This window comes from Leucopleurus acutus, assembly GCF_964270905.1.
Source record: "Leucopleurus acutus genome assembly, chromosome: 19".
Classification (NCBI taxonomy): Eukaryota; Metazoa; Chordata; class Mammalia; order Artiodactyla; family Delphinidae; genus Leucopleurus; species Leucopleurus acutus.
This window is the reverse complement of record NC_139161.1, coordinates 2,039,765-2,064,667: the sequence shown is the minus strand read 5'-3', so window position 1 is coordinate 2,064,667 and position 24,903 is coordinate 2,039,765. Positions and strand designations below refer to the sequence as shown.

Here is a 24,903-nt window from a genome sequence, read left to right as displayed (position 1 = left end):
AAGAGATTCTTGGCCCCCCCGCCCCAAGTTTTGATACTAGTATTTTGGAGTCTGATGGAGTTTTTGCCGCAGGAAAATTGTTCAGGCATCTAAGAACCAGCTATTTATAGAACATTTCCTGCGCACAGAGCATTTTGTCAAATGCTAAGGAGGATGTAAAAATCTTAGGCAGGCTCCTGCCCTCGAGAAACGTAGAGCTTTGTTGGGAAGAAAACCCACATGGCTCTGAAATCTTTCGCTGTCGCCCCATCTCCTGCCCGATGCTCCAGCACAACGACCACTCAACTGAGTTTCCAAAAGAGGAAATTTTGCCTGAGTGCCTGACAACCCCGCCTCCCTCCGGCTGCTCAGGCTGCTGGGAGCAGACGGTCTGGGCTCTGTGAACCTCCACAGATGATCCGTCCTAAGCCAGATGATGGGGTTCGGGGAGCCCCATCGTACTTCTCCACCAGGCGCGGCATCTCCCCGCCATGCTGGGAATGAACGGCTCTAAAAAACAAGCAGGGGGTCAATCAATTAGAAAATAATTAATGGATTTTCACCAGATTCCTCCCCAGGGGACCTCAGTGTGAGCCCTTAAAGCAGAGAGTATGTCATCTCTCATCACAGCTTCATAACGAGAGAATGTAGCAAAATATAGATTCTCAGGCATGCAGCTGAAATGGCTCTCTGCCTGCCAGGGCCTGGCCTCGTTGCTTTTGGCAGGGAACGTGTGTCCAAATGCCAAAGAGAGACTGGTTATTTCAGCCGGAAAGGACAGAAATTAATTCCCAGGATCAGTTCAGTCTGTCCTGACTCAGGAGAACCAGGAAATTTACGAGATGCTACGGTTAGAAAGAAGGAAGGACGGCAGGCAGGAGTTCTGGAAACTTTAGCATTAGAGCGAACATACGCTATCCAGAAAGCATGCACGTCAGCTGCCCTTGAGTACGCCTGTGATTCCCATTAATTGTCTTTCCAGAAGAATACAGAGGGTAGTTCTTACAGCGCTGTGCACCCACTGTGGGTGAGGTACGGAGCACATTCATTGGTTCCCCAGACTTTATTGAGCACCTGTTGCATACAGCAAGAACAGCAGAAGAGATGGGAGGTGTATACGGATTTGTAGGGGCGAGAGAGAAAGCTCACATCCACGTGCAGAACTGGAAAAGCTTCAGAGAGGACGTTCCTTGAGAGTTTGACCCTGGAATCTGGAGATGAAAATGTGGAAGTAGGCATTCCCATGGGAGAAACAGCACGAGGTGGGGAGGAAGGTCTGGGAGCACTAAACATAGTGCTTAGGTAGGAAGGGAATGGGGGCGGGGGGAGACTAGAAGGGGTCAGAGGGGCTCTTGGGGGATACCAGAATCAGGGCTGGCAGCGAGGACATGGCAAAGAATTTTGCAGGAGGGAGACGCGTGCTTGGAGCTCTGATTTCCAGATAATTTGGCTGAGATCGGAGCCTGGAGAGACGAGGGAGAAGACTTGAGTCCTGAACATCAGTTAAGAGGCCACTGCAGGCTCCAGGCGAGGTGTGAGGGCTGAGGTGGCAGGGCAACAGGAGGAAGAGCAACATTGTAGAGGTTGCAGAGGTGAAACTGCAGCTTTGAGGAATGATTTGGAGGGGACAGGAGTCAGATTTCTGCGCTTCGCGGCCAGGTCGCCCGAGCAGTGACTAGCTCGTTCCTAGAACTGATGGGACCTCGACTGCCTGTCCTGGTCCAGCCCTAGCCTCTCCGCTTTATGGACCATCAGACAGTATTCTTGCGTATTTCTTTGCACGGTCTGGTGCCAGAATTATCCCCAAAGAGCCTGACCCCGCCCCATGAGGAACCTAAATACAGTGGAGGCATCTACACCTTGAAACCAAGTGCAGGGAGGGGGTCTATCCTACCCCTTGTCTTTCCTCCGGACCGGAAATCGAGGAACCGAGGAAGTTTTTCAGGCCTGAAGCCGTGCGCTCAGCGACTGGGAGCATGGCGTGGGGGAGGGTGGCACCCAAGCCTCTGAGAACCTTCCAGGTCCTTCCTGAGCCCTCTGAGTCACAGCTGTCTCCCCTCCTTGCCAGATGTGTTCACAGCACCTGGCCCCTGAATACCACACCCCAGGGGCTCTGCCCTGAGAATCCCAGGAGGGACCAAAGCCAGGAATGGCATCCTCCACACACTCTTAGCTCCCCACATCCCAGGAAGAGGACCCAGGCCCTCACTTAGCTGGGCGGCAGCAGCTGAGGTGCCCGGCTCCAGGCTTCCCACCCAACCCCAGGCCAGACCTGCCTGAACAGTCAAAGGATGGAGAAAGCATTTTTCTCTAATGCCCCGAAGATAACTTGGCTACTGCTTCCTTAGCACACCTAGAGACCGCAGACAAGCCACAGTGGGATTCCCGGGTCCCTGGGATGATCCGTGACCTTGCAGACGTACCAGGGCCGGCGAAGGGCAGTGGGTAGCGCAGCAGTAAGACAGAGGTCCTTCCCTTCTTGCTTACAGGCTGTTCCGAGGATTGTGCTGTGGCTCGTGAAGCCGGTGGTTTCTAGTGACCCACTGCAAATATGATGATCTACCTGCTCTCTAGCCTTTATAAGCAGTAATAATAGTTAAAACTGGCAGCCATCCTTGGGCACCTGCTGAGTCAAAGGGTAAACTCATTATAAATTTGGAAATGGAAAGTTGCCCTCTGAAAAGATGTACCGAAGTATTTTCATCAATAATGCAGGAAAGCATTATACTCGATGCTACTCAGTAAGCCTGTTTAAACCCTTTTAAGGTTTCCACTTTAAAAGCATCTTATAATCGTAAAATTCATGTAGGTAACTACACAAGTTGGTCTACATAGGAAAACTCTTAAAAAGAGCAATACAGAGGGACTAGCCTTACCAGCTATTAAAGTGTTTTATGAAGTTTTTTAAAAAGTTCAGACTATCCTACCGGAGCATGGCTAGACAGAACATGAAACAGAACTGAGAGCCCAGAAATAGACCCCAAAATATAAATGGAAATTTATCGTGTGAAAAAAGATGATGTTTTTAATCAGTGAGATTTTTTTAAATGGACTGTTTAATAAATGATTTTTAGAGAACCGGCTAGCTATCTAGCGGGGAAAAAGGTGCATGCCATACTAAATATTTTCTACATACCTTTTACTAAATATTTAAATGGAAAAAATGAAACCAGAAAATACTAGGAGGAACCATGATTTGCTTTGATTTCGTTTTGTATTCCCGTCACTTCACAGTGAGACTGGCTTTTCTAAGTATAACGTAGAAGTCAGAGCCTGAATAAAAGGAGTGGTCATTTCAGCCTTTATAAAAATCAACATTTTTGCATGAAAAAGATCACCCCAAATAAAGTCCAAAAATTGGGGTGGGGGAAATATTTGCAAATCCTAGTAGGGAGAAAGAGCTGATTTTCTACGTGTGCACAATCAGTAAGAAAAAGATGAACAGCCCAGCACAAATGGGCAGAGGAAATGGAAATGACTCTTGAACGCATGAAAAGATGCTCAGCTGAGTGATCAGCTCAGCTTCACTCCTCGCAAGATAGAGACGCGCATTTAAAATACACGGAGATACCATTTCTCACCTATTAGGTTGATCAAAAAGTAACACTGTTGGCAAAGCTTCGTGAAAATAGTCTCAGACAGCGCTCACCCTTGGAGGAGGGCAGCTTGGTAATTTCTGTAACAATGACAAATGTATTCATATCTACCTTTGACCCATCAATTCCGCTTCTAGAATTTCACTGTACAGACATCCTCCCGCACGAGGGAAACGTCACAGGTACAGGTTAGACTTCACAGCATCGCTTGTGGTAACAAAAGAATTCAAACAACCTAGATTTTTACCCATAAGGAATAAGGTGAATTCTGTGATTCCCAAACACTGGAATACTGTGCAGCCTTACAAAGGAATAAGGAGCGTTCTGGGTGCTGCATTGGAACAGTTGCCAAAACCTAGTGACGAGAGCAAAGCAAGTTTCAGGACAGTGTGGATTTTATGCTACAAAACCTATAAGGGTAAAAGGGGAGAGAAACAAGGGGAAATACTGGCCACATCAGTTACCTCTGGAGACGGAAGTCGGTGAACGGGCAGACGGGGATGGAAGGGAGATGTTTGAAATTTAAAATTTTGAACCGTGTAAATATTTCCTATTCAGAACAATTATTGTGGAAAACTCCAGTACTTCCGAGGGTAAGGAGCAGAGTGGAGTTTACCCCTCACCTCAAGGTCATGGGACTTGTAACCGAGGTTTTTTATGAATGAAAGCAACATCCCATCAATACTTTGTGCTTTATTTTTTGGTATCGACTTTATTTCTTCCTTTAAAAGTAAGGCTAGTTTAAAGACCAGGATTATCTTGGCTGATACTGTACATAACAATCTTCGCCCCATATATATAATATTGTTTTAATATATAATATTTTTTTATATTTACTTTTGCCACATTGAGCTGCGTTTTTAGAAATCTACTTTCTTTTTTTCCTTGGGTATAACAAACAGGTTAAAAAAAGCAGGTAATTTCTGTGTTGGCCGTATTTTTTTAATTTTTATTTTATATTGGGGTATAGCCGATTAACAATGTTGTGTTAGTTTCAGGTGTACAGCGAAGTGATTCAGTTATACAGGTACATATAACCATGCTTTGTCAAATTCTTTTCCCATTTAGATTCTTATTACAGAATATTGAGCAGAGTTCCCTGTGCTGTACAGTAGGTCCTTGCTGGTTATCTCTTTTACCATTTTTATGTTTGCATGCACACAACCATAATCAGAGCACAGGCCAGTGGGAACGGGCTCTCCTCTAGGGGCCAAAAAGCCCCGACCTGTCACATTTGCCAGTTTCCATGGTGTAAATTCTCCCACAACGGCAGATGTCAAGCTACCTGTCCAAGCCAGCTCCAGCACACCCCTGCTGGTTGTCCCCAAGGAACAAAGGGCACACAGACAATGTTTCTGATTAAAAAAAAAAAAAGAAAGAAAAAAAAAATAGACAACTCTCAGCAGCTCTACCTTAACCATTAAAAACAAAAAACTCAAACCGGGGGCTTCCCTGATGGCGCAGTGGTTGACAGTCCGCCTGCCGATGCAGGGGACGCGGGTTCGTGCCCCGGTCCGGGAAGATCCCACATGCCGCGGAGCGGCTGGGCCCGTGAGCCGTGGCCGCTGAGCCTGCGCGTCGGGAGCCTGTGCTCCGCAACGGGAGAGGCCACGACAATGAGTAGGCCCGCGTACCACAAAAAAACAAACAAACAAAAAACCCAAAGCAAACAAAAAAACCCAGTGTGAAGGATCCCGTGATGCCCTTTCTTTGTGCTCCCCCCCACCGCCCCCGCCCAGGCTGTGACACTGGCCCTGGGAAGGGCAGAATCGCTAACCAGAGAGCTATGCATCCCCACCCAACAGTAAATACGAACGTTTTAAAGAGCGATTTGTCCTCCTGAGGAAGTTACACTCAATTTGCCGCATTTGTTTTTCTATTTGGAGGCTGGAGCCCCGGCTGTTGGACTGTTGTTGTAGCTGGAACCCATCAGCTTGCAGCTCCGCTTAAGAAAACCCCACCTCTTCCCCAGCCCTGCTCCAAATCCCAGAATCATTGTTTCTCTTTCTGCTGCTCTAGCTCAGGGTGACTAACTCCGCTCAGGACTTTGCAGTCTTTCCACCAGACTCCCAAGAGAGTCGAGCAGTCCCAGAGTTTAAGCCTCAAAGTAGCCTTGGGAACTAGAGCCTGGCCTGGCTCTCTTTTAAAATAAAAATAAATGTGCATAAAGTAAGGAAAAGCTGGCCGGTGGCCTGCAGACCTAGTAAACTGCTAGGACTGAAGCAGTTTAACAGGAGACACTTCGGATAATTACACCAATGGTTCGAGCCCGCCCTCCACCCACAGCTGGAAGGCTGCCTGCCCAGAGCTTGCTGTCTTGGGGGGACGTCCCAGCCATCTTTTCTCCCCTCCTTTTGGAGAACAAAGATCTCCTACGCTTCTAGTAAATTTTAAGCATACAGTACAGTGTGATTAACTAGAGTCGCCAGGCTGTATATTAGATCCCCAGGGGTTATTCATCCTGCACAGCTGAAACTTTGCACCCTTTGACCACTATCCCCCCACTTCCCCCTCCCTCCAGCCCCTGGAAACCACTGTTCTCTCTGCTGCTATTAAATTTGACTTTTTCAGAGTCCACATAGAAGTGAGATCACTCAGTGTCTGTCTTGCTGTGTCTGGCTTATTTCACTCAGCTTAATGCCCTCCAGGTACACTGATATTGTTGCAAAAGGCAGGATTTCCTTCTTTTGTAAAGTTGAATGATCTTCCGTTGTGTGTATATACCACATTTTCTTTATCCATTCATCCATCCACAGACATTTCGGTTCCTTCTGCTACCAGCCAGAGAAAACTCTCTGCTTTCAAGAGTCATGTAACTACATTAGGCCCTGCTGGTTCATCTCCTCACCCCCGGTCAACTGTGCCACGACATAGAATAATCCTGGGAGTGACAGGTCATGTTCACAGGTTCTAGCGATGAGGGCGTGGAACCTTGAAGGCCAGTTCTAGAATTCTGCCAACCACAACATCTCTGTTTTCTCAGAGACATGTGATGTGGTTTCTCCACATTTATTCATTATTTGACTACCTTAATAGGAAGAAAACATCTTGAATGCGGGTGGTAATTATCCTCTTCTGCTCTGCACTGGACAATCCATGTTGGGCTCTTGCATTTCATTCTGGGTGTCAGAAATAAGAGGGAAGTGGGACTTCCCTGGTGGTCCAGGGGTTAAGAATCTGCCTTCTAGTGCAGGGGACGCAGGTTCGATCCCTGGTCGGGGAACTAAGATCCCACATGCCGCGGGGCAACTAAGCCCACACGCTGCAACTGCTGAGCCCGTGTGCTCCAGAGCCCACGTGTCACAACTAGAGAGAAGCCCACGTGCCGCAACGAAAGATCCCGAGTGCCGAAAGGAAGACCCGATGCAACCAAATAAATAAATATTTTTAAAAAGAAAAAAAAGAAAGGAAGAAGAGGGAAACAGACCCACATAACCAAAATCACAAATGGATCACACCGTGGCCTGAGAAGGTGGTGAAAGGAATGCAGAAACTCAACCTGAAGATGGGAACTGAGGTCACGTGACATCCATCTTCAAATATTTACAAGGCTACAATGTAAGGAAGGGATTTGTTCTGCATAAATCCAGGGGATAGAGCCAGGACTCCTTGATGGAAGCTCTAGACAGACTTTGGCCCGGAATTGGAAAATGCTTCCTAATAGAGCTGGCCTGATGGACTGGGCTACTCTGGATGCAGAGTAGCTGCATCTGCTTCACTGGAGCTGATCCAGTACAAAATAGGCAACTCCTGGATAGGAATGTAGTAAATGGAATAACACGTTGGGTTCAAGGGTCTTTCCGATCCCTTCCAAGCCCGAGCTCATTATCCGACAGACTTGGCTTCTTTGGTCCAAGCCTTCCTTTTGAGTCTCCTCCGCCTGGCTTGCGCGTCCTTGTCCTCAACCATAATGTTGTGTCACAGTCTGGAGCTCACCTCCACCAGATCTTTCTTTCCGGTTGGCTATTTTCAGAATTACGGCTTGAATGATAGAAAATACAAAGCGACAGATTGAAAGAGAGGAAGAAAGGGTCGTCCCAGGAGGACTCATCTGATCGAGCCAATGGAGCTGTTTCTCTAGGAAGGATCGTGGCAGTAAGAGTCTGGAAGAAAGAGCAACAGGGTGGGGCCCTAATCCAATAGGACCCGTGTCCTTATAAGAAAAGGAGGAGACACCGGAGATGTGTCCTCAAGAGAGGAGACCGTGGCAGGAGACAACAAGAAAGAAGGTGGCCGTCTGCAAGCTAAGGAGAGAGGCTGCAGGAAAAACAAACCTGGCGACACCTTGATCTTGACTTGAGCCTCCAGGCCTGTGAGAGAATAAATTCCTGTTGTTTGAACCACCAGCCTGTGGAGTTTTGTTTGTGCAGCCTGAGCTGACAGAGACAGTAGGTCAGGGATCTTCATCCATTTACAATGTGGACACGGTGCCTGAGACATACAAAAGCTTTGACGATGCTCTGAGGCCTGAACAAAGAAAATGGATTGGCTCAGAAATGGAAAAAAAAAAAAAAAAAACAACTCCAAAACAAAATGAATTAATATATAATTAAATGTCCACAGAACAACAAGCCAGTGTTGACTTGGTTATACTACTAGATAATATATTCTTTGTTGTTGTTTATTTTGATACTTTATTCTTAACAGATTCAGAATGATACAAGAAAATTTTCAAAAGAGATAGCAACAAATATTGAATGAGGGGTGGATTTTAATATGTGTGACATGATAAAAGGAGAAGGTCTCCAAAAGTAGGGGCACCCAGAGGCCACCAGGACCCTGGAGCAGATACCAAAAAGGCTAGGACCAAGAGCTGCCAGACAGCCATCCTTCCGCATCAGTTTATAAACCTGAGCCTCTTCCGCAAGACAAATGACTTTCACCCAGGACAGCGTTATTATTTGACTGTGTTCACACAGGGCGAGGTGAGTGCAGAACAAAAAACACAAAACAAAACTCCATTCCCTCCTGAGGGTCTGGACTCTTGGAGGTAAAATCTGAGGTGACCAAGTGAAATTTTCTTGGAAATTTACTGTTTTTTATTAAAACTGATTGTTTCATTTCCCTCCCCATAACGTGTCTATATTTATTTTAATATAAAAGTAATTTTTAAAACTATTTACCAGTGAGAACATTTGACACGCCAAGAATATGGGCCGTGTTTGTTTTGTTATGGACCCCATCACAGACCTCAGAGGTAAGGTATCACGGTTTGATAAATACGGATGTATAGGGACTTGCAAACCCTGCCCCATAATCCCACTTAGCCCGTCCCGGTCAGCTTCACCTCGTCAGATGACATGTGCCGACCTGCCTTTGCTTTCCAGGCAGACGACCTCCATCTTTTCACTCAGCCATCTATTTCATCCATCCTTCCTCTCTAATCCTCAGCTATACCTGTCCCTCGCCTGCCTCTCGTAATGTCCACGTTGTCCCCAATCCAGGAGCACACCCCGCATCTCCCCTTCAATCCAAACACCACCCACGTGGATCCAGCTGAAGCCCACTTTCTCCCATCGGAGTCTTCCTCTGACTACTTCACCATATAATCGTCTTTCCCTTCCCCAAAATGTTAAGGCATTTTTGTCTGAACACATGTCCAGCAGTTGATTACAACTGCCTTATATTCTGCTCTGATGATTTCATAGACGTACTGCTTGTCTCCCAGACTGGGCTCTGAGCCTCTGCGTGGCGGTGGCATTGTTTTTCAGCTTTTTCTTCTTTTTTTGTGATACGCGGGCCTCTCACTGCTGTGGCCTCTCCCGTTGCGGAGCACAGGCTCCGGACGCGCAGGCTCAGCGGCCACGGCTCAGGGGCCCAGCCGCTCCGCGGCATGTGGGATCTGCCCGGACCAGGGCACGAACCCGTGTCCCCTGCATCGGCAGGCGGACTCCCAACCACTGCGCCAGCAGGGAAGCCCCAGCTTTTTCTTTTTATCCTGACAGGAAAGTTTCCTAAGCAGGACCAACAGTACATGGCTAATTAATTCTTCTTTTCTCATAGGACGTATTGATTAATCTCCTTAACGATCCTGACCCTCATTCTTTTCATTCTCATCAATTACCTTCTCTCTCCTACCTCCTGACTCCTAAGGTCAGGAAATATTGGGAAGTATAAAATACAGACTTTTTCATGGGAAAGTGCCGGAAGCGGCCCAGGATCACGCCCTGAGGTCCCAGATTACACAAGGCCCCTAATTTGACTCTTAACCTTCTGCGCTTTTCCCTCACAGTATTCGTCATGGTCTGTGGTTAGGTATTTGTGGATGTGTGTGTGGCCCTGTGTAACTGTTTGCGTGTTTCGCTCACTGGATTGTAAACCCTCTGAGGGCAGGGATGCCCTGTGGCTGCTTTGTCCCCCATGGGACCCTAAGCACAGCCTCAAGCCTCATACACATCAGGTACCAGATGAATGAAGGACAGAGAGTCCAGACAAGGCGCTTCGGCAGGTCTCTGCTCTCTTGTTCCCGCAGCTGAAGAAAAACTCTTCCGGCTCTTTCAGGCGACACAGGATATACAAAGAGCAGCTGAATCTCACTTCCCTGGATCCCCCACTGCAGCTCCACCTGGAGACCAGCTGGATCCAGTTCCACCTGGGGATCAGCCGCCACGGCCTGTACTCCCGGTCCAGTCCCGTCGTCAGCAAACTTCTCCACGACATGAGGCACCTTCCCACCATCAGCGCTGGTGAGGGTCACAGGACCAGGCGGGATGGACTGACTCTCTCTCCCAGAGAGGCTGGGTAACCCAACCAGGCCAGGCTCCAGGGTGAAGTAGTAAAGGGTTGGTCCTGACACCCAAGAGAGAAAGAAGCAGAAAAACAGACAGTGACCTTTTTCCCTTTGAAAGAGATCTTACAACCGTGATCCCTCACAACCCCATACGGGACGCACAGGAGGTGTCCGTAGCGTACAGAAAGGTGACGGCCGCTACTGATCCACTGCTCCTTTTGAATCTGGCGACTCTCTCATACAGTGAGCTCATGATGTAGACATTACCACTGCTGCTTTACAGATGGGAAAACTGAGGCTCGGAGAGTTTAAAAGTGACCTGGCCGAGGACCCAGTGGCGGCCTGCTGCCTGAGGCCTCGAGCACTACGCCAGCCTAAGGGACACACTGAGGGATTTGCAGACACCAGCCAGCACCCGTTTCCCCACCAGCTGTTGCTGGAGCGTCCACGGAAGGGCTAGAGAGCATGGGGCCTGGATGGAGCAGGCTGGGAGGCTGCGGCCCCAAATGGGGCTCGGGGAGGTCCCCTACTGAATGCGCAAGGGCCCCAGGCTGCCTTCCAGGCTCCCACTCTGGTGTCTGAACCAGAGTCGAGGGTTCTCAGCGCCCTGCCCCTCCTTCGCAGACTACAGTCAGGACGAGAAAGCCTTGCTTGGAGCCTGCGACTGCACCCAGAGTAAGTGGCCCGGCCCCGCCCCCGGCCCGCCGCGCCCCATCCCCGGCCCCGCCCCGGGCCCCGGCCCCGCCCCACCCCCGGACCCTGGCCCCGGCCTCGCCACGCCCATGCCCTGGCCCCGCCCCCGCCGTGGCCCCGCCCTGCCCCCTCCATCCCCCTCCATCCCCTCACTGCCCTGTGGAGCCCAGTACCTGGCAGCAACGTGAAGGTCCCGCTGCCCACTCCGTGGGGCTCCGTCAGCAGCTGAGGAGCATGGGTCCCTCTGCCTCATCTCTGAGAACCTACATTTCTCCCCACCTTCCCGCACAAAAGAAAAGGCATTTAAGAGGAGCTCTTCGGTAGGACCCCGCTGGGCGGCAGGTGGTCCTTGGCCCAACATCTTTCGTACCATTCAGGAGCTTGCCAGAAACGCAGAATCTCAGTCCCCGCCCTGATTTTCTGAGTCAGAATGTGGATTTTCACAAAATCCTCAGGGGACTAGAGTACATTTTCAGATTTAAGAAGCAATGGTGCAGGACGGTGGTTCTCAACCCGGCGGCAGAGTAGTCACCCAGGGAGCTTTAAAAATTGCTGCGTCTTGGTCCCCACCCCAGGGGTTTTGATTCGATTGCCAGGGGAAGGCCAGGCACCAGCATTTATATAAAAACACTCCAGGTGATCCTCATGCAGCCAAGGTTGAGATGCCCTGGGGTAAATGATGAGTAGAATCAAAAAGATAGGCGTGAGATACAGCACTGTCCCTGCCAGGGCGCTGTGACTTGGGTACAGGTGTGCCTGGACATGAGATCCCACCAGTCACTGCCGGCCACGAGGAGCCCCCTCCAGTGACCTCGATGAACTGAGCACACGTCAGAAATTTCTGTGGGTCACGACTTGTTAAAGACACAAGTTTGTAGGGCCTGGGGCTTCCGTTTTCTTTAGTTTCGCCCCTGCCATTTGCCATTTTTTAGAAGGCAAAGGTGAGGGAGGCATTATCCCGCCCCTTGCGGGGCTGACGGCAGAGCAGGGGCAGGGCCAGGCGAGTGAGGTGCCCAGGACACACATCAGGAGGCGGTAACCACTGGCAGGACCATGCACGTGCACCTCAGGTGTCACCAAGCCCCATCACAGCCCAGGTGTCCAGTCTTACGTAGGAAGAGATATCAATAACCAAGTCTAATGCCATGTAACAGGTGCCATAGTCAGAGTCTCTAAGGCACAGCTGAAGCGAAGAGGAAGGGGTCAGCTCTTCTTAGGAAAACATCCTTTGGGGTTTTCAGCGAGTGTCCCTCTGGGGAAACCTGCACTGTTTTGCCCTTTCCCTGTAACAGCAGAGAAAGTTTTATCTTGAGTCGCTGGACACACTCTCCATGGCCTGACCCGCTGGACTGTACCCTGCAGGCTCTGTGAGCAAATCCCACTCTTTAGGGTCTCAAGTAAGAAGGGTGAAGAGAAGAAATGGGCTGGGTTTATTGAATGAGGAAATGATCACAGCCTGGACCTTGGGCCCAGAAGCATCGTTCACTCCCCCTTCTCCCCAAACAGTCGTGAAACCCAGTGGGGTCCACCTCAAACTGGTTCTGAGGTTCTCGGACTTCGGGAAGGCCATGTTCAAACCTATGAGGTAAGTGACTGCTCTCCTCACCTCCATACGCATAGCTGTGGCAGCCCTGGGGGAGTTCTGACCAAAAATGAATAAAAGTGGTCTAAAATCTTTAAGCCAAGCATTTATAGACTCTCTTTGGGGCCATCTGCACAAGCAGACGACTGTTTTGGTGATAATGATTCAAAATAGTAAGAGCTGGGTCTTTGCTGGTATTTCTGCTACACACTTGACATGCATCGTGCCTTTGGACCATCCACCATCTTATTAGTCGGGGACTGTTACAATGTCCACTTTATGGATGAAAACACTGAGGCCAGGAGAGGCCAGCTCGCCCCAACCTCCCAGCTGCAAGCAGTGGAAGCAGGATTCAAACCAGGCAGCTGGACTGCCAAATTCACACTCTACCTCCAGAAATGAGCCTCGCTTTTTTCCAGGGCTAGGACCCTCAAAAGAGTTAGAGATCTCTACATAACAATACTTGTTTTGATTGAAAAACTAGACCATGAAGAAAGGCTACCCTGAAGCCAATCACACTTTTTTTTTTAATTTTATGTATTTATTTTTTATACAGCAAGTTCTTATTAGTTATCTATTTTATACATATTAGTGTATACATGTCAATCCCAATCTCCCAGTTCATCCCACCACCATCACTCCCCTCCCCGCTTTCCCCCCTTGGTGTCCATACGTTTGTTCTCTACAGCCAATCACACTTTTAAATTAATTTCTATTTTATTTGTAACAACAGCAAATACATGCCTTTAAAATTCTGTAGTGTGTCTATGTGGGCGAGATAATAGGTATTCAGTCTACAGACAGAGCTTGGTGTGCGTATGGGCTCCTGGCCCCCAAAGGGTCTGCAGCAGAGGTTTGAGATTCCTGAATCAGGAATGGTCCCCTGGACACGACACGCCCAAGAGAAAATGGCCCAGGAGGGCTCTCATTACCCAAGTCATGCTTTCTGCCAGAAGGCGCGGTCTTCCGGTGGAATCCCATTCGGCTGACTTAGATTCCAAAACTTCCGTCAACGGAGAGGCATACTGAAGGCCCTGTAGGTGGGTCTGATGGTCGAATGAGCACTAAATAAAAAGCCTTAGCTCTGATCCCTGCACTGCCCTAGCAAAAGCCCTTATAAAGCGCTAAGCACTTACATACTTAGGCATATAAAGTACTAAGGAGAGCTTTATCATACATCAGCTGCGCGTCGAATCACCTGGGAAGCCTTGAAAAACCCTGATGCCTGAATCCCACCCTCAGGGGGTCCAATAGGATTGGTCTGGGGGCCCCCTCTAATCCCAAGGCCAGGACAGCCTTGAAAACCACTGCCACACAAGGAGACCCTCCATTTTTCCATGTGAAAATCCAAAAATCTAGTTGTTTGGTCAATTTAAATAAATAACGATGTATTGGGAGATTAGGATTGACATATATACACTAATATGTATAAAATAGATAACTAATAAGAACCTGCTGCATTAAAAAGAAATAAAATTCAAAAAAGAAAAGAAACAGGGCTTCCCTGGTGGCGCAGGGGTTGGGAGTCCACCTGCCGATGCAGGTGACACGGGTTCGTACCCCGGTCCGGGAAGATCCCACATGCCGCGGAGCGGCTGGGCCCGTGAGCCATGGCCGCTGAGCCTGCACGTCTGGAGCCTGTGCTCCGCAACGGGAAAGGCCACAACAGTGAGAGGCCCGCGTACAGCAAAAAAAAAAAAAAAAAAAAGGAAAAGAAAAGAAACAGATGGAGTACTACAAAATAAATAAATAAATATATAACGATGTACATGAAACGAGGGAATGTCTGCCTGTATTTAATTTACCGATGAAAAAAAATCTCATCATATAAAACAATACAGAGATTTGGAAATATTGCTTCCCCCCCACCCAGTCTCACATGTCACTTGTCCAAAATTTTTGACATTGGTCCTCAGCATCGCTGGAGTCGAGTTTGGGGTCAATGTTAAATCCATGTTAAATTCTGCCCCTGTCACCACCAGCAGCCTGTTTTAACCAGTTCAGTCAGGTAATAAAAGCAGCATCTCAGCTGAATGAATCTGTCCCAAACAAAATAAAGAAATTGAGAGGGAGCCCTTGAATACGTTAAGACTCCCTTTTCTGAGGGACAGTTTGGGGAGGGGGGTTCTCATCTTATATGCAAGCCTATAAAGTACTAAAAAGAACTGTGTTCCTGTTAAAAGAGAGCAACAGCTTTGCGCACACAGGGCCATCAGCCCAGGTCCAGAAGCAGGCACAAGACTCCTGGGTGCCACTCAGCTGGACACAGAGCCACCGACGTGTTTGGGCCATTGGAGAGTTTTAAATGATCGTTATGGTTAGTCATGCATGTTTAATGTAGAGTCCTAACTGAGCATCAGTTAGAGAGGAAGCAGAAGGAACACTGATGTAGAAACACGAGATGTTCAAGAGAAGCGTCAAAATAACGATAAATCTGCGAATTCACCATTTATCGCCAGATCCACGAATTGCGTTCTCTGAGCAAAATTCATAGGTGGCACATGAAGATGTCTGTAATTTTAAAAACTGGAAGCTAATAGAGAGTGGATGAGCTCTATTTGGGGGAGGAAAAACCACTCACACTTGTAGTGTTTTATTTGCAAGAAAGCCCATGAAATAACAGCCTGAAATCTCTTCTCTGCCTTGTCAATTACGAACGAAACGCAAAAAGTGCTCAACTGAACCAGCTGTTTCCCTGAGTATAATGCAAAAGCTTCCAACATTAGGTCACAAAAGCCATTTGATCTACGCTCACGCCATAACACAAACTTTAATCTGCATTTTCTAAACTTTAGTCCCAAGCCAAAGTATCATTTTAAAATGTATTTCTTGAAAAAGCATGCATTTTTTTCCTACAAGTAATGTAAAGTAAACAGCATTTGTCCCTTTTTAAAAAAGGAAAGTAGAAATTTATCTTTGGGTAACACAAATTCTGACCACAAAGCTTATATTTTTAATGTGATACAATTCAATAGATGCAATGGGAAATACATCTGCGCTTCTCAAGCTTTGGGAAGTACCGACGTAAAGGAGAAATGATTTTCAAATTTAAAATCATGCCTAAATATGCCATACAAAAATGAAAGAAATGATGGTTTAGAAAATTCTAAAGGGCATCCCAGAGATTGTATATTCTCTCATTTTTTTAATTTTTATTTTTTCTTTACCTTTTTTTTTTTTTCCTGGCCAGGGGTTAAACCCATGGGTCGCAGCAGTGAAAGTGCCGGGTCCTAAACCCTGGACCGCCAGGGAATTCCCAGACTGTGTATTCTTACATACAGAATTCAGGAACGAAAACGAGCTGAGGACACATGGACAGTCCTTGCTGACCTGGACATTCGGCGATGCTGTAAGCAGCCCTGGGTCAGGCCTGGGCCGTACTCTAAGTGCGGCTGCACCTTCTAAAGGAGAGTGCCCACTCTGGGCAGCCCCTTGCCGTGGCTTCCAGGACTGGCTGGTGTTTGGGACGAAGCGCCCATCACTGTTTCCATTGCGGGCGCCGCGTACTTACAGCTCGTTACACAACATTGCGCTGATTTACATTTGCATTGCTTTCACAGCCCTCGTGCAGCCCCGCACAGTGGATTATAAAATTACTTGAAGACCATCCTTCTTCCAAGGATTATCATCAGCACTGGGGCCAGTCAACCTGGGGCAGCAGCCGGGATGCCCTTCCTATTACTGGGAGGCACCTAAACATACCTACCCAGCCGGCCCTTCATGACCAGGCAGGATGGTGCTTTTCAGGAATCTAGTAGGGATTCTTTAATGTACATACGTACATATCCTCTGCATTAGCCTCCCTTCAATCTCTGGCAGGACCCGCTCTCACGACCCAGGTGAGGTGCCTCTGAGTAGACGGTCGATTCACAGACCCGGAACTTTTCGCTCTTCCGTGTCAGTCATGCTAAATCGCACCTGTAGGGCACTTTTCCTTTTATAAAGTTCTGTCTCGTACCCCACCTCTCTTAGTCCTTGGCCCCCGGGTGTACACAACCTCTGGTGTGTTAGCCAGTGCCCTGTCTTCTGTGTATCTGCGGAAGAATGGATTTCTTCCCTCCAACCACTGGGCTTTTCAGAGAATCAGCGGCCATCACCAGAGCTGCTCGAGAAGGAGGCTTGGCACCCGGGGGCCTCCAGGATGGTCCGCATCTTGCAAGAAGCTTTGCTCCTCCCGCCTGCCGGTCTCTCCAGCCGAGGGAGCCACGGGCTGTTCCTGATGTGCTGTCCCATCATCTGTGCATCCCTGAAAAGCATAAAAGCGTGTCTTCCTTTCCATCTGGTCACGTGTGTCAGCTCTTTTCTCAGGCTCCCAGCTGAGGTCTGAGTCCAGGGCGTGATTCCTTCCTTCCAGACAGCCGCGAGATGAAGAGACGCCTGAGGACTTCTTCTACTTCATTGATTTTCAGAGACACAACGCTGAGATTGCAGCTTTCCATCTGGACAGGTAGGGTCTGGCCCCAGGGAGGCGGCGCTGACTGCGGAGGCCAATCCCCAGAGGGCGCCCCAGGGAGACCCGGCCCGCCCCCACTTCTTCCTGGTACTTCATCTTCTTCGTGGGTCCCAACACCTTCAAACCCAACATGACCCATCCAACCCCATGGATCGAAAATCACAAGGCCTTTTTGTTATTTATTTATTTTATTTTTGGCTGTGTTGGGTCTTTGTTGCTGTGCACGGGCTTTCTCTAGTTGCAGCGAGCGGGGGCCTCTCAGTGCGGTGGCTTCTCTTGTTGCGGAGCACGGGCTCTAGGCGCGCGGGCTTCAGTAGTTGTGGCTCATGCGCTCTAGAGCGCAGGCTCAGTAGTTGTGGCACACGGGCTCAGCAGTCGCGGCTCACAGGTTCAGCAGTTGCAGCTCACGGGCTCTAAGGCACGCAGGCTCAGAAGTTGTGGTGCACGGGCTTAGTTCCTCCGCAGCATGTGGGACCTTCCCAGAGCAGGGTTCGAACCCGTGTCCCCTGCATTGGCAGGCGGATTCTTCACCACTGCGCCACCAGGGAAGCCCCACAAGGCCTTTTAATGTAATGAAAAGAGTCACTTAGTAAGAAAACTAACCCTGCCAGACTGCCCAAGCTGCACCTGAACCTGACATTGTGATCCGGCTCTAGTTTCCTGCCCTGAAAGTGGCGAGAATGTGCCCACGGCCATTTCCCCAAAGGGTCTCAAGGTTACGATATTAAAAGGCGAGAGCACCTTCCTCAGTTTCCTAGCTCCCTCTGTTTTCCTGTCGTTGCTCCTCGAGGTGTGGTCTGGGGACCAGCAGCCTGGCCACCCCCTGGGAGCTCTTCAGAAATGCAGACTCTCAGCCTCACCCTGGACCCACTGACTCAGAGCTGCATCTGAACAAGATTGCGGGTGACTCATGTGCACACTGGAGCGTGAGAAGCACTGAGCTAGGACACAGCTTGGAGGGTGGAAGCTTTGCCCGGGAGGCCTCCTGGGATAAGGATTCCTTTCCCACCCCTTCTCCCAGCCCCTTAGATGCAGGCTAGCCCTCGGCACGGTCAGCTCTGCACTGCGGAGACCCCCACCCTCGGCTGGGTGTGGTCAGAAGGCCGGTCCGTTTCTTTTTTTTTCTTTTCTTTTTTGGATCCTGCCGCGTGGCTTGCGGGCAGGATCTTAGTTCCCTGACCAGGGATCGAACCTGTGCCCTCTGCGGTGGAAGCGCGGAGTCCTAACCACTGGACCGCCCGGGAATTCGCAGCAGGTCTGTTTCTAATGGGCGATCATCCCCCAGATGTGAACTGGGCTCCCCCTCTTTCAGGATTCTGGACTTCCGACGGGTACCACCGACCGTAGGGAGGCTAGTCAATGTCACCAAGGAAATCCTGGAGGTCACCAAGAATGAGATCCTGCAGAGTGTTTTCTTTATCTCTCCAGGTAGGCTTCTGGCCAAAGCAACACTCTGGGTCTAAGAATGTGGTTGGCCAGTGTGGTCTGACCTCCTGCTGGTGGCCCCATCCCCTATCAGGTGGCTACATGCTGCCATCAGACACTCGCACCCCAGGCCACCTGGGCGTCACACAAGGTGACCTGGGGATGGGAGACGGCTGGACGTGAGATGCTCACCAGCCTGGGCCCTGAACTCTGATGCCGGCCGCCCCCGAATCAGATGCCACCCATCTGAACAAAGGCCGGGTTGGTCGCGTGGGCGCGATGCAGCAAGGCTGGTCCCACACCGTCTCTACTCGGACGTTTGAGAACTGGTCCCCAGGATGCTCAGTTTAAGAGCATCCACAAGCCCCTGCATCGGGAAAAGGCGCTGTTTTCTTCTTCCCCGGCCTTCTGCCCCCCCGAGCCGCGGGTTCAGGGTTCCCCTTCCCTCCTCATGGATTTCGTGGGGCAGGAGGACGGCGTGCGTCCTCCGCTTACCGCTCTCCTTCTCTGCCTCTAGCCAGCAACGTGTGTTTCTTCGCCAAGTGCCCGTACCTGTGCAAGACGGAGTACGCCGTATGCGGCAACCCGCACCTGCTGGAGGGCTCCCTGTCCGCATTCCTGCCGTCCCTCAACTTGGCCCCCCGGCTGTCCGTCCCCAGCCCCTGGATCCGCTCCTACTCGCTGGCGGGCAAAGAGGAGTGAGTGGCCCCTGGACCAAGGACTCGCTCGCCTGGCTTGGGGAGCCCTGACGCTGCCTCAGTCCTCCTCTGCCTCGTCTCACGTGGATCCTGGTGTCCGTTCTGTCCCTTTCGTTCATGCGTTTGGTTATAAAGAGCCCACTGCGTACCCAGCACTGGATGCTGGGGGAGACAGGACAGACCTGGGCTGTCCCTTCAAGAAGCTCTGCGGTCCAGCGGGGCGGCAGACGGTAGCCAGGCTGTGAGAACGCAGTGCCCACCTGCTGTCCCGCAGAGATGCCCACGGGGAGGCCGCGGGGGGAGCCGGGTTTGCTGAGTCCACGCCGTGAAGCCGGGACCTCACGGTTGTTCCCCAGGGCGTGGCACACTCCCGGGCACAGGGCAGGTCCTCAGTTAATACGAGGTGACTGAATGAATGGGCTCGTCGATCCAGCCACCCCAACCGTGGTGGGAAGAGGAGTAACCGGGCCAGAATTTCTGGGGGATGTGACAGATCCTTAGGGACTCGTGAAGGCTGAGGAAGACCCCCCCCCTCAGACGAAAAGGGACCTGGGGGCGTTCTAGGCGGAGGAGCCCATGTGGCAGAGAAATGGCAGAGGATGGCTGGCAGGGGGGCTGCGAGCGGCTCGGGAGACCGGAGGGCAAGCGCCCGAGAGGCTGGGCGAGGGGCCGCAGAGGGAGCGGGTGCCCTCGCGGCACACGGGCAGTACGGCGCCCAGCCAGGCGATGCTCGGAAGCGCGCGGAGAAAGGGCCCCACCCCTTCTCACCCAGGGCGTCTGCCGGTCCCGCGGGTCCTTGCCCACGTCCTGGTGGGGGCGCCTGCCGCCGGCGGCCCGGGCAGGACCGGGGGGCATGGATGCGGGTCGGACACCTTGCCGTCCGGGCTTCTGCAGCCCAGGCCCTGTTCTCCCCTCAGGTGGGAAGTCAACCCTCTTTACTGCGACACGGTGAAGCAGGTCTACCCGCACAGCAGCAGCGGCCGCCTCCTCAACATCATCGACATGGCCATCTTCGACTTCCTGACGGGTGGGTGCCGCCCGCGGGGCCCGGCCGGGCGGGGACCCTGCGGCCTGGGCCACCCGGCCTCCATAACCTCGCGCCATCCACGGGCTCCAAGTGGTAGAGGCCCCGGGGACAGGAGTGAGCGGGCTGCCCTCCTGCTAGGGGGCTGCGGGGAGGCGCACAGCGGGCGCAGCGGCGCGGCCCGGGGAACGGAAGGCTCGGCAAGGCCGCTGTGCGTCCTGGGAGGCGGCCCGGAGCCGCGCCTGCGCAGCGCAGGGGCGCCGGCGCGGGTGGGAAAAGCCCCCGACGGGACGGCAGCTCACAGCGGCTCTGCCCGCCCGCCTGGCTCCCTCCTGCCCACTCCGCGATTCCACCGGCCACCTGGGGGCGCAACAGCTGGCGGCCCGGGTTCCGACTCCGGCCTCTGAGCAGCCCGCAGGCCTCCGAGCCCCGCGGGGTCTCACAGGGCTGCAGCCCGCGTCCACGCCTCCCCTCCTCCACAGGAAACATGGACCGGCACCACTACGAGACGTTCACCAAATTTGGGGACGACGGGTTCCTGATTCACCTCGACAACGCCAGGGGGTGAGCGTCCCCACGGCCCTTCTCCGGCGGCGGCACCGCTGTGCAGCGGCCCGGGGGCAGCAGGGCCCGAGCCAGGGCCTCCACGGCCGCGTCCCGCCCCCTCCGGGCCCTCCTGGCCCCGTTTCCTCTGCTCTTGATCTTTGCTGAGTACCGCCTGACTCTCCTCCAGCCTAAGAGCGCTAGGAAGCAGATCCACGTTTTCTGTAACTCGCCCCACGGGCCCCTCCCGGAGGCCCAGCGCATCATCCTCGTGCTTGGCCTTGGCCCTGTGCGGCCGGTGCATGAATGAACGAACGGATGCTCGCTTTGGCCAGCTGTGGACAGAGGCTCTTGTGACCTGACGGAGAAGGGCTGGAGAGGCAGTGGCCGTGATCCCTGGCATTTTACCCCAAGCTGGGATTCAAAAACGGCAGAGGGGGAGGCAGGAGGAAGCACTGAGGCGGGAGGCGGTGCCTGTCCCCCCCACACCCCCGTGCTCCCGTGAAAGCCTGTCTCTCCTCCCTGCAGGTTTGGACGGCACTCCCACGACGAAGTCTCCATCCTCTCGCCACTCTCCCAGTGCTGCCGGTGAGCTTTCCGTTCAGGGACGGGTCACAACTGTGACACTTCGTCCTGCTTGCCACCAAGCTGTGCAGGTCATCAGTTTTCACTGGCCGAGGATGTGGGTGGGTAGAATGACAGGAACAACCTCATTCCTTGTGCTACAACCACAGAACTGTCCCACTTCTCACACCTTCATCTCTCAGCAGATGACTTAGGATCTAATCTTTTAAAACCTCTCGGTCGCCCACTTTAATAACACACTCAGATCATCACTCACTTTTCGAAGAGCCCGACGGCCTCTGACAGGACTAACCAGACCTCTGCTGTGCCCCGCACTCACGTAAGCTCATAGGTATTACTGCCTGATCACCAGCTAAGCAAAATCCTGACTGAAGTCCCATAAACTCATGTCAGATTAAAGGAAGTCCTCAGGCCTCTGCCTGGCCAGCATTTCTCCAGAGAATCTCTGCCCTGCCTCTACACCTCTCTGGTGTTTCAGCCGAGCTGGTCAAGATCGTCCACCTGCTCAGCTGCAGTGTCCGGAGCTAATTAGAAATACGTGGCCCACGCATAGCAAAACGGTGTCTATTTCCAGCTGGAAAACTCAGAGCAGAGCCTGAACTTTCTTTCTCCACTTCTTGGGGTAGCTTACGTGTGCCTCCCTCCCACCCCACTTCCTCTCCTCCTGAGTAGGAAAGGCAGGAGTTGTGTATGACAATGCGTGGACACCTAAGCTGCTTACACATCTGAGTCCAGGTCACATTCCCACATAAAAAGAAATCAAAATACTAAAGGCAAGGTTGGCCCTACCCCGTTTCCATCCCTGATTTTAGAATCTGACACAGAGAAATCAGAATTACAAAGTCGAGCAGAAACAACTTGGAGCCCGGCGGTACCCGCAGCCTCTGAGACGGCAAACATCTCCATCATTTCACCTGCTGGAAACTTCTCTCGTTAGCTTTCAATTTCCTTGAGAAGTCGTTATTACACAGCACTTCTGTTCGGACTCCCCGAGGAGCAGCAGATGCTTGGCGGGACGACTGGGCCAAGGACCGCCAAGTCCTATAGCTGTCACCCTTCGTCCATTCCCTTCTTACCGGGTTTGCATTAAGCGTGCCTGAGAAGACACTGGGGGCGAAGGCTCTCCAGACGTCAGCCCCCACCACTGTCGGCGGGGAAGGAAGTAAGTTCGAGAAGTTTCTTTCTTTACGTTTACTTACTTGGTCCCCTGACTTTGTCCTTCCAGAATAAAAAGGAAAACACTCTCGCACCTGCAGCTGCTGGCCCAAGCCGACTACAGACTCAGCGACGTAATGAGGGAGTCGCTGCTGGAAGACCAGCTCACGCCTGTTCTCACAGAGCCGCACCTCCTCGCCCTGGATCGCAGGCTCCAGACTGTCCTGAGGACCGTGCGGGGCTGCATTGAGGCCCACGGAGAGCACAGCGTCGTGGCCAACGGCCCCACGGGACAGTCGGCCCCAGACTCCGGCCCCAGCTAGGGGCTGGACGAGTCCGACCTCGGGAACTACGCCTGGAGCCCGCGGTGGACTCTGGAGTGTGGACCACAGTGTCCTCGCGGGCCCCAGGCCAGGCTGGGGCCTGGGTCAGGAGCTCACGAAGCAGGCAGGGCACTGGGATGATTCCAAAAGAGCAGAAGAAGTGGGACCCACTGCACTTTCCTCCTTGGAGCACTGCCCTGGCTCCCTATCTCCCCAGAAGCTCTGCTTCAAGGCCACAGACCACCTGCTGAGCCCACTGGGAAATCTGGACACGGGACCAGCCTGGAAGCCTGGCTCCCAGGAGAGAGCATTAACTGTAACAAATAAAATTACGGGACATCAGATGGACACCCCCAGATCTTTATTACATCTACAAGGATAATTCCCGATCCAGATTAATAAACATCTGGCATCTCACAAGCAGACCCCCCCAAAAAAACCTAAATATGGTAACTCCAACTGGTTCAAAGTAGTCTGCACACTTTCTATTCATATTCTAAACACTGTGGCCCAGTCTGAACACAATAATCCCTACTGACTGGTCCTAAAGTAATTTCTCAGAAGTGTTATTACAAGAGGTGAAAATAACATAGGGATTTGCTCAGAATATCAGCAAAGGGATATTTCAATCCGAAGAGTAAATGTCAATTGAAATAACATCAAGGCTGTCAAAGCTGGCATCCAGTAACAATAGAAGGCAAAGCGAGGGTGGCCCTGAAGGGGGGACAGCGGAAGAACGGGTCCGGCAGGTCCATGAGCCTGGACTAAGCAGCACAGCCAGGACCGACCCGAGCCCACCGGTGAGTCCTCCTCCCCTAAGATTCAGGCATTGTCCCCACCGCCCCGTCCCCAAGCGCAGCGGGCTGTCTGGAGAGGCCTGGCACTCTGGATGCCACTCCCCTCTGCTCACTCAGAAAGCACTAAGTCAAGTTTACCTTCCAAGCCTCCCTCAAAAGTGGGCATCTCAGGGGTTTCCTGTCTCTTCAGCCTCCTCCCTGCTGACCTGCTTGTGTCTGAAGAGGAGGCTGTTTCTTATTCAACAATCCATGAAAACACACAGGATAGGCGTGTATTCACATTAATCACTCAGCAAGTAAAAACGGCTGATTTCATCAGCCCAGCTTTTCTGGTACAGGCCAGAGGCGCAAATACCAGTACGAGTAGGGTGGGAAGAAGCTGTCGCTAAAGCGGGTATGAGGTCAAGACGCCTCTGGACGTCATCCAAGATGTCTGCCGTGTGCCCAGAGACAGGGGCGCTTCCGGCCCAGCCCGGCTGCCCCCATCACTGGTACGCTGCCCCGAACCTACGTCCCCATGATAGTGATACCACTTCCATTCACGGAGCTCGTTCTCCACGTGCGAAAGTCAAACGCAGGCTTCCAATCCTCCCCGACAGACAGGATCCCTGACCCCCAGGGTACCTCCAAGAAAACTAAGGCTCAGGAAGGTTAGCTAAAATCATGCAACTTAATGATTCAAAACTATCCCAAAGCGTTCTTTCCACTGTAATGCAAAACTCAGCAGCATCTCACCCAATTCATGCAGTTGTATTTGTTGGCTTTAAAACAAAAACCAGTCTTCAGTAGAGGAACCTCAATCCCAGAGCCTCGTGTTACTGAGGCGTCTCTACTGCTGCTCAAGGCCTCCCACTTCACAGATGGTTTCTTCTACTTCAAGCCTACGTTTCCTCTTGGAGGGGGAGCCAGGTAATCACACGCAGCGGAGTGAGAGGAGAATATTCAGGCGAAGGTGTTCAGAGACTATAGCACAAAATGGTCTGAACTCGCAGACTGCAGAGGCTCAGGAAGGCAGGCCCAGCTGCACCTCGACCCGGCCTCTCCCGTGACAACGGACTAGTTTTCAGATGGCCTCTAATGAAAATGCTGGCGTGCTTCACAGACTGAGAGCAAGAGGGCTGGGTTTGACGCAGTATGTCGCGCACCTACGTGTTTTATTATTCACCCATCCATTATTTTTTCACTAATACCAAAATTAAGCCACTACCATTTGTCAGAAATACCAGAAAACAAGAGACCCCAGTCTTAGATCTATCAAGTTCTTCCAACACGCTCACTTTGGACCACTGTTCAATTTTCCATGACATAAAAACTCTCCTG

At 51.6% G+C, this 24,903-nt stretch overlaps 1 protein-coding gene across 2 annotated transcripts in view; it reads left to right on the top strand.

Moving 5' to 3' along the window:
- The window catches only part of FAM20A (FAM20A golgi associated secretory pathway pseudokinase), a 44,706-nt gene extending 21,604 nt beyond the window's left edge, over positions 1-23,102 (top strand). The window contains exons 2-12 of one of the 2 annotated variants that reach the window (XR_014326972.1): positions 10,077-10,261; positions 10,930-10,980; positions 12,505-12,583; positions 16,935-17,027; positions 18,346-18,461; positions 18,976-19,156; positions 20,074-20,183; positions 20,663-20,744; positions 21,252-21,311; positions 22,121-22,470; positions 22,565-22,674. Coding sequence is in view for 1 of the 2 variants with exons in the window: in XM_082861175.1 (XP_082717301.1) it covers positions 10,077-10,261; positions 10,930-10,980; positions 12,505-12,583; positions 16,935-17,027; positions 18,346-18,461; positions 18,976-19,156; positions 20,074-20,183; positions 20,663-20,744; positions 21,252-21,311; positions 22,534-22,786 (1,210 nt within the window). In the remaining variant the exon portion in view is untranslated. Of the gene's footprint in view, positions 1-10,076; positions 10,262-10,929; positions 10,981-12,504; positions 12,584-16,934; positions 17,028-18,345; positions 18,462-18,975; positions 19,157-20,073; positions 20,184-20,662; positions 20,745-21,251; positions 21,312-22,120; positions 22,471-22,533 lie in introns of both variants that reach the window. The other variant, XM_082861175.1, reaches the window with a different exon arrangement.
- The last annotated feature ends 1,801 nt before the right edge of the window (positions 23,103-24,903 follow it).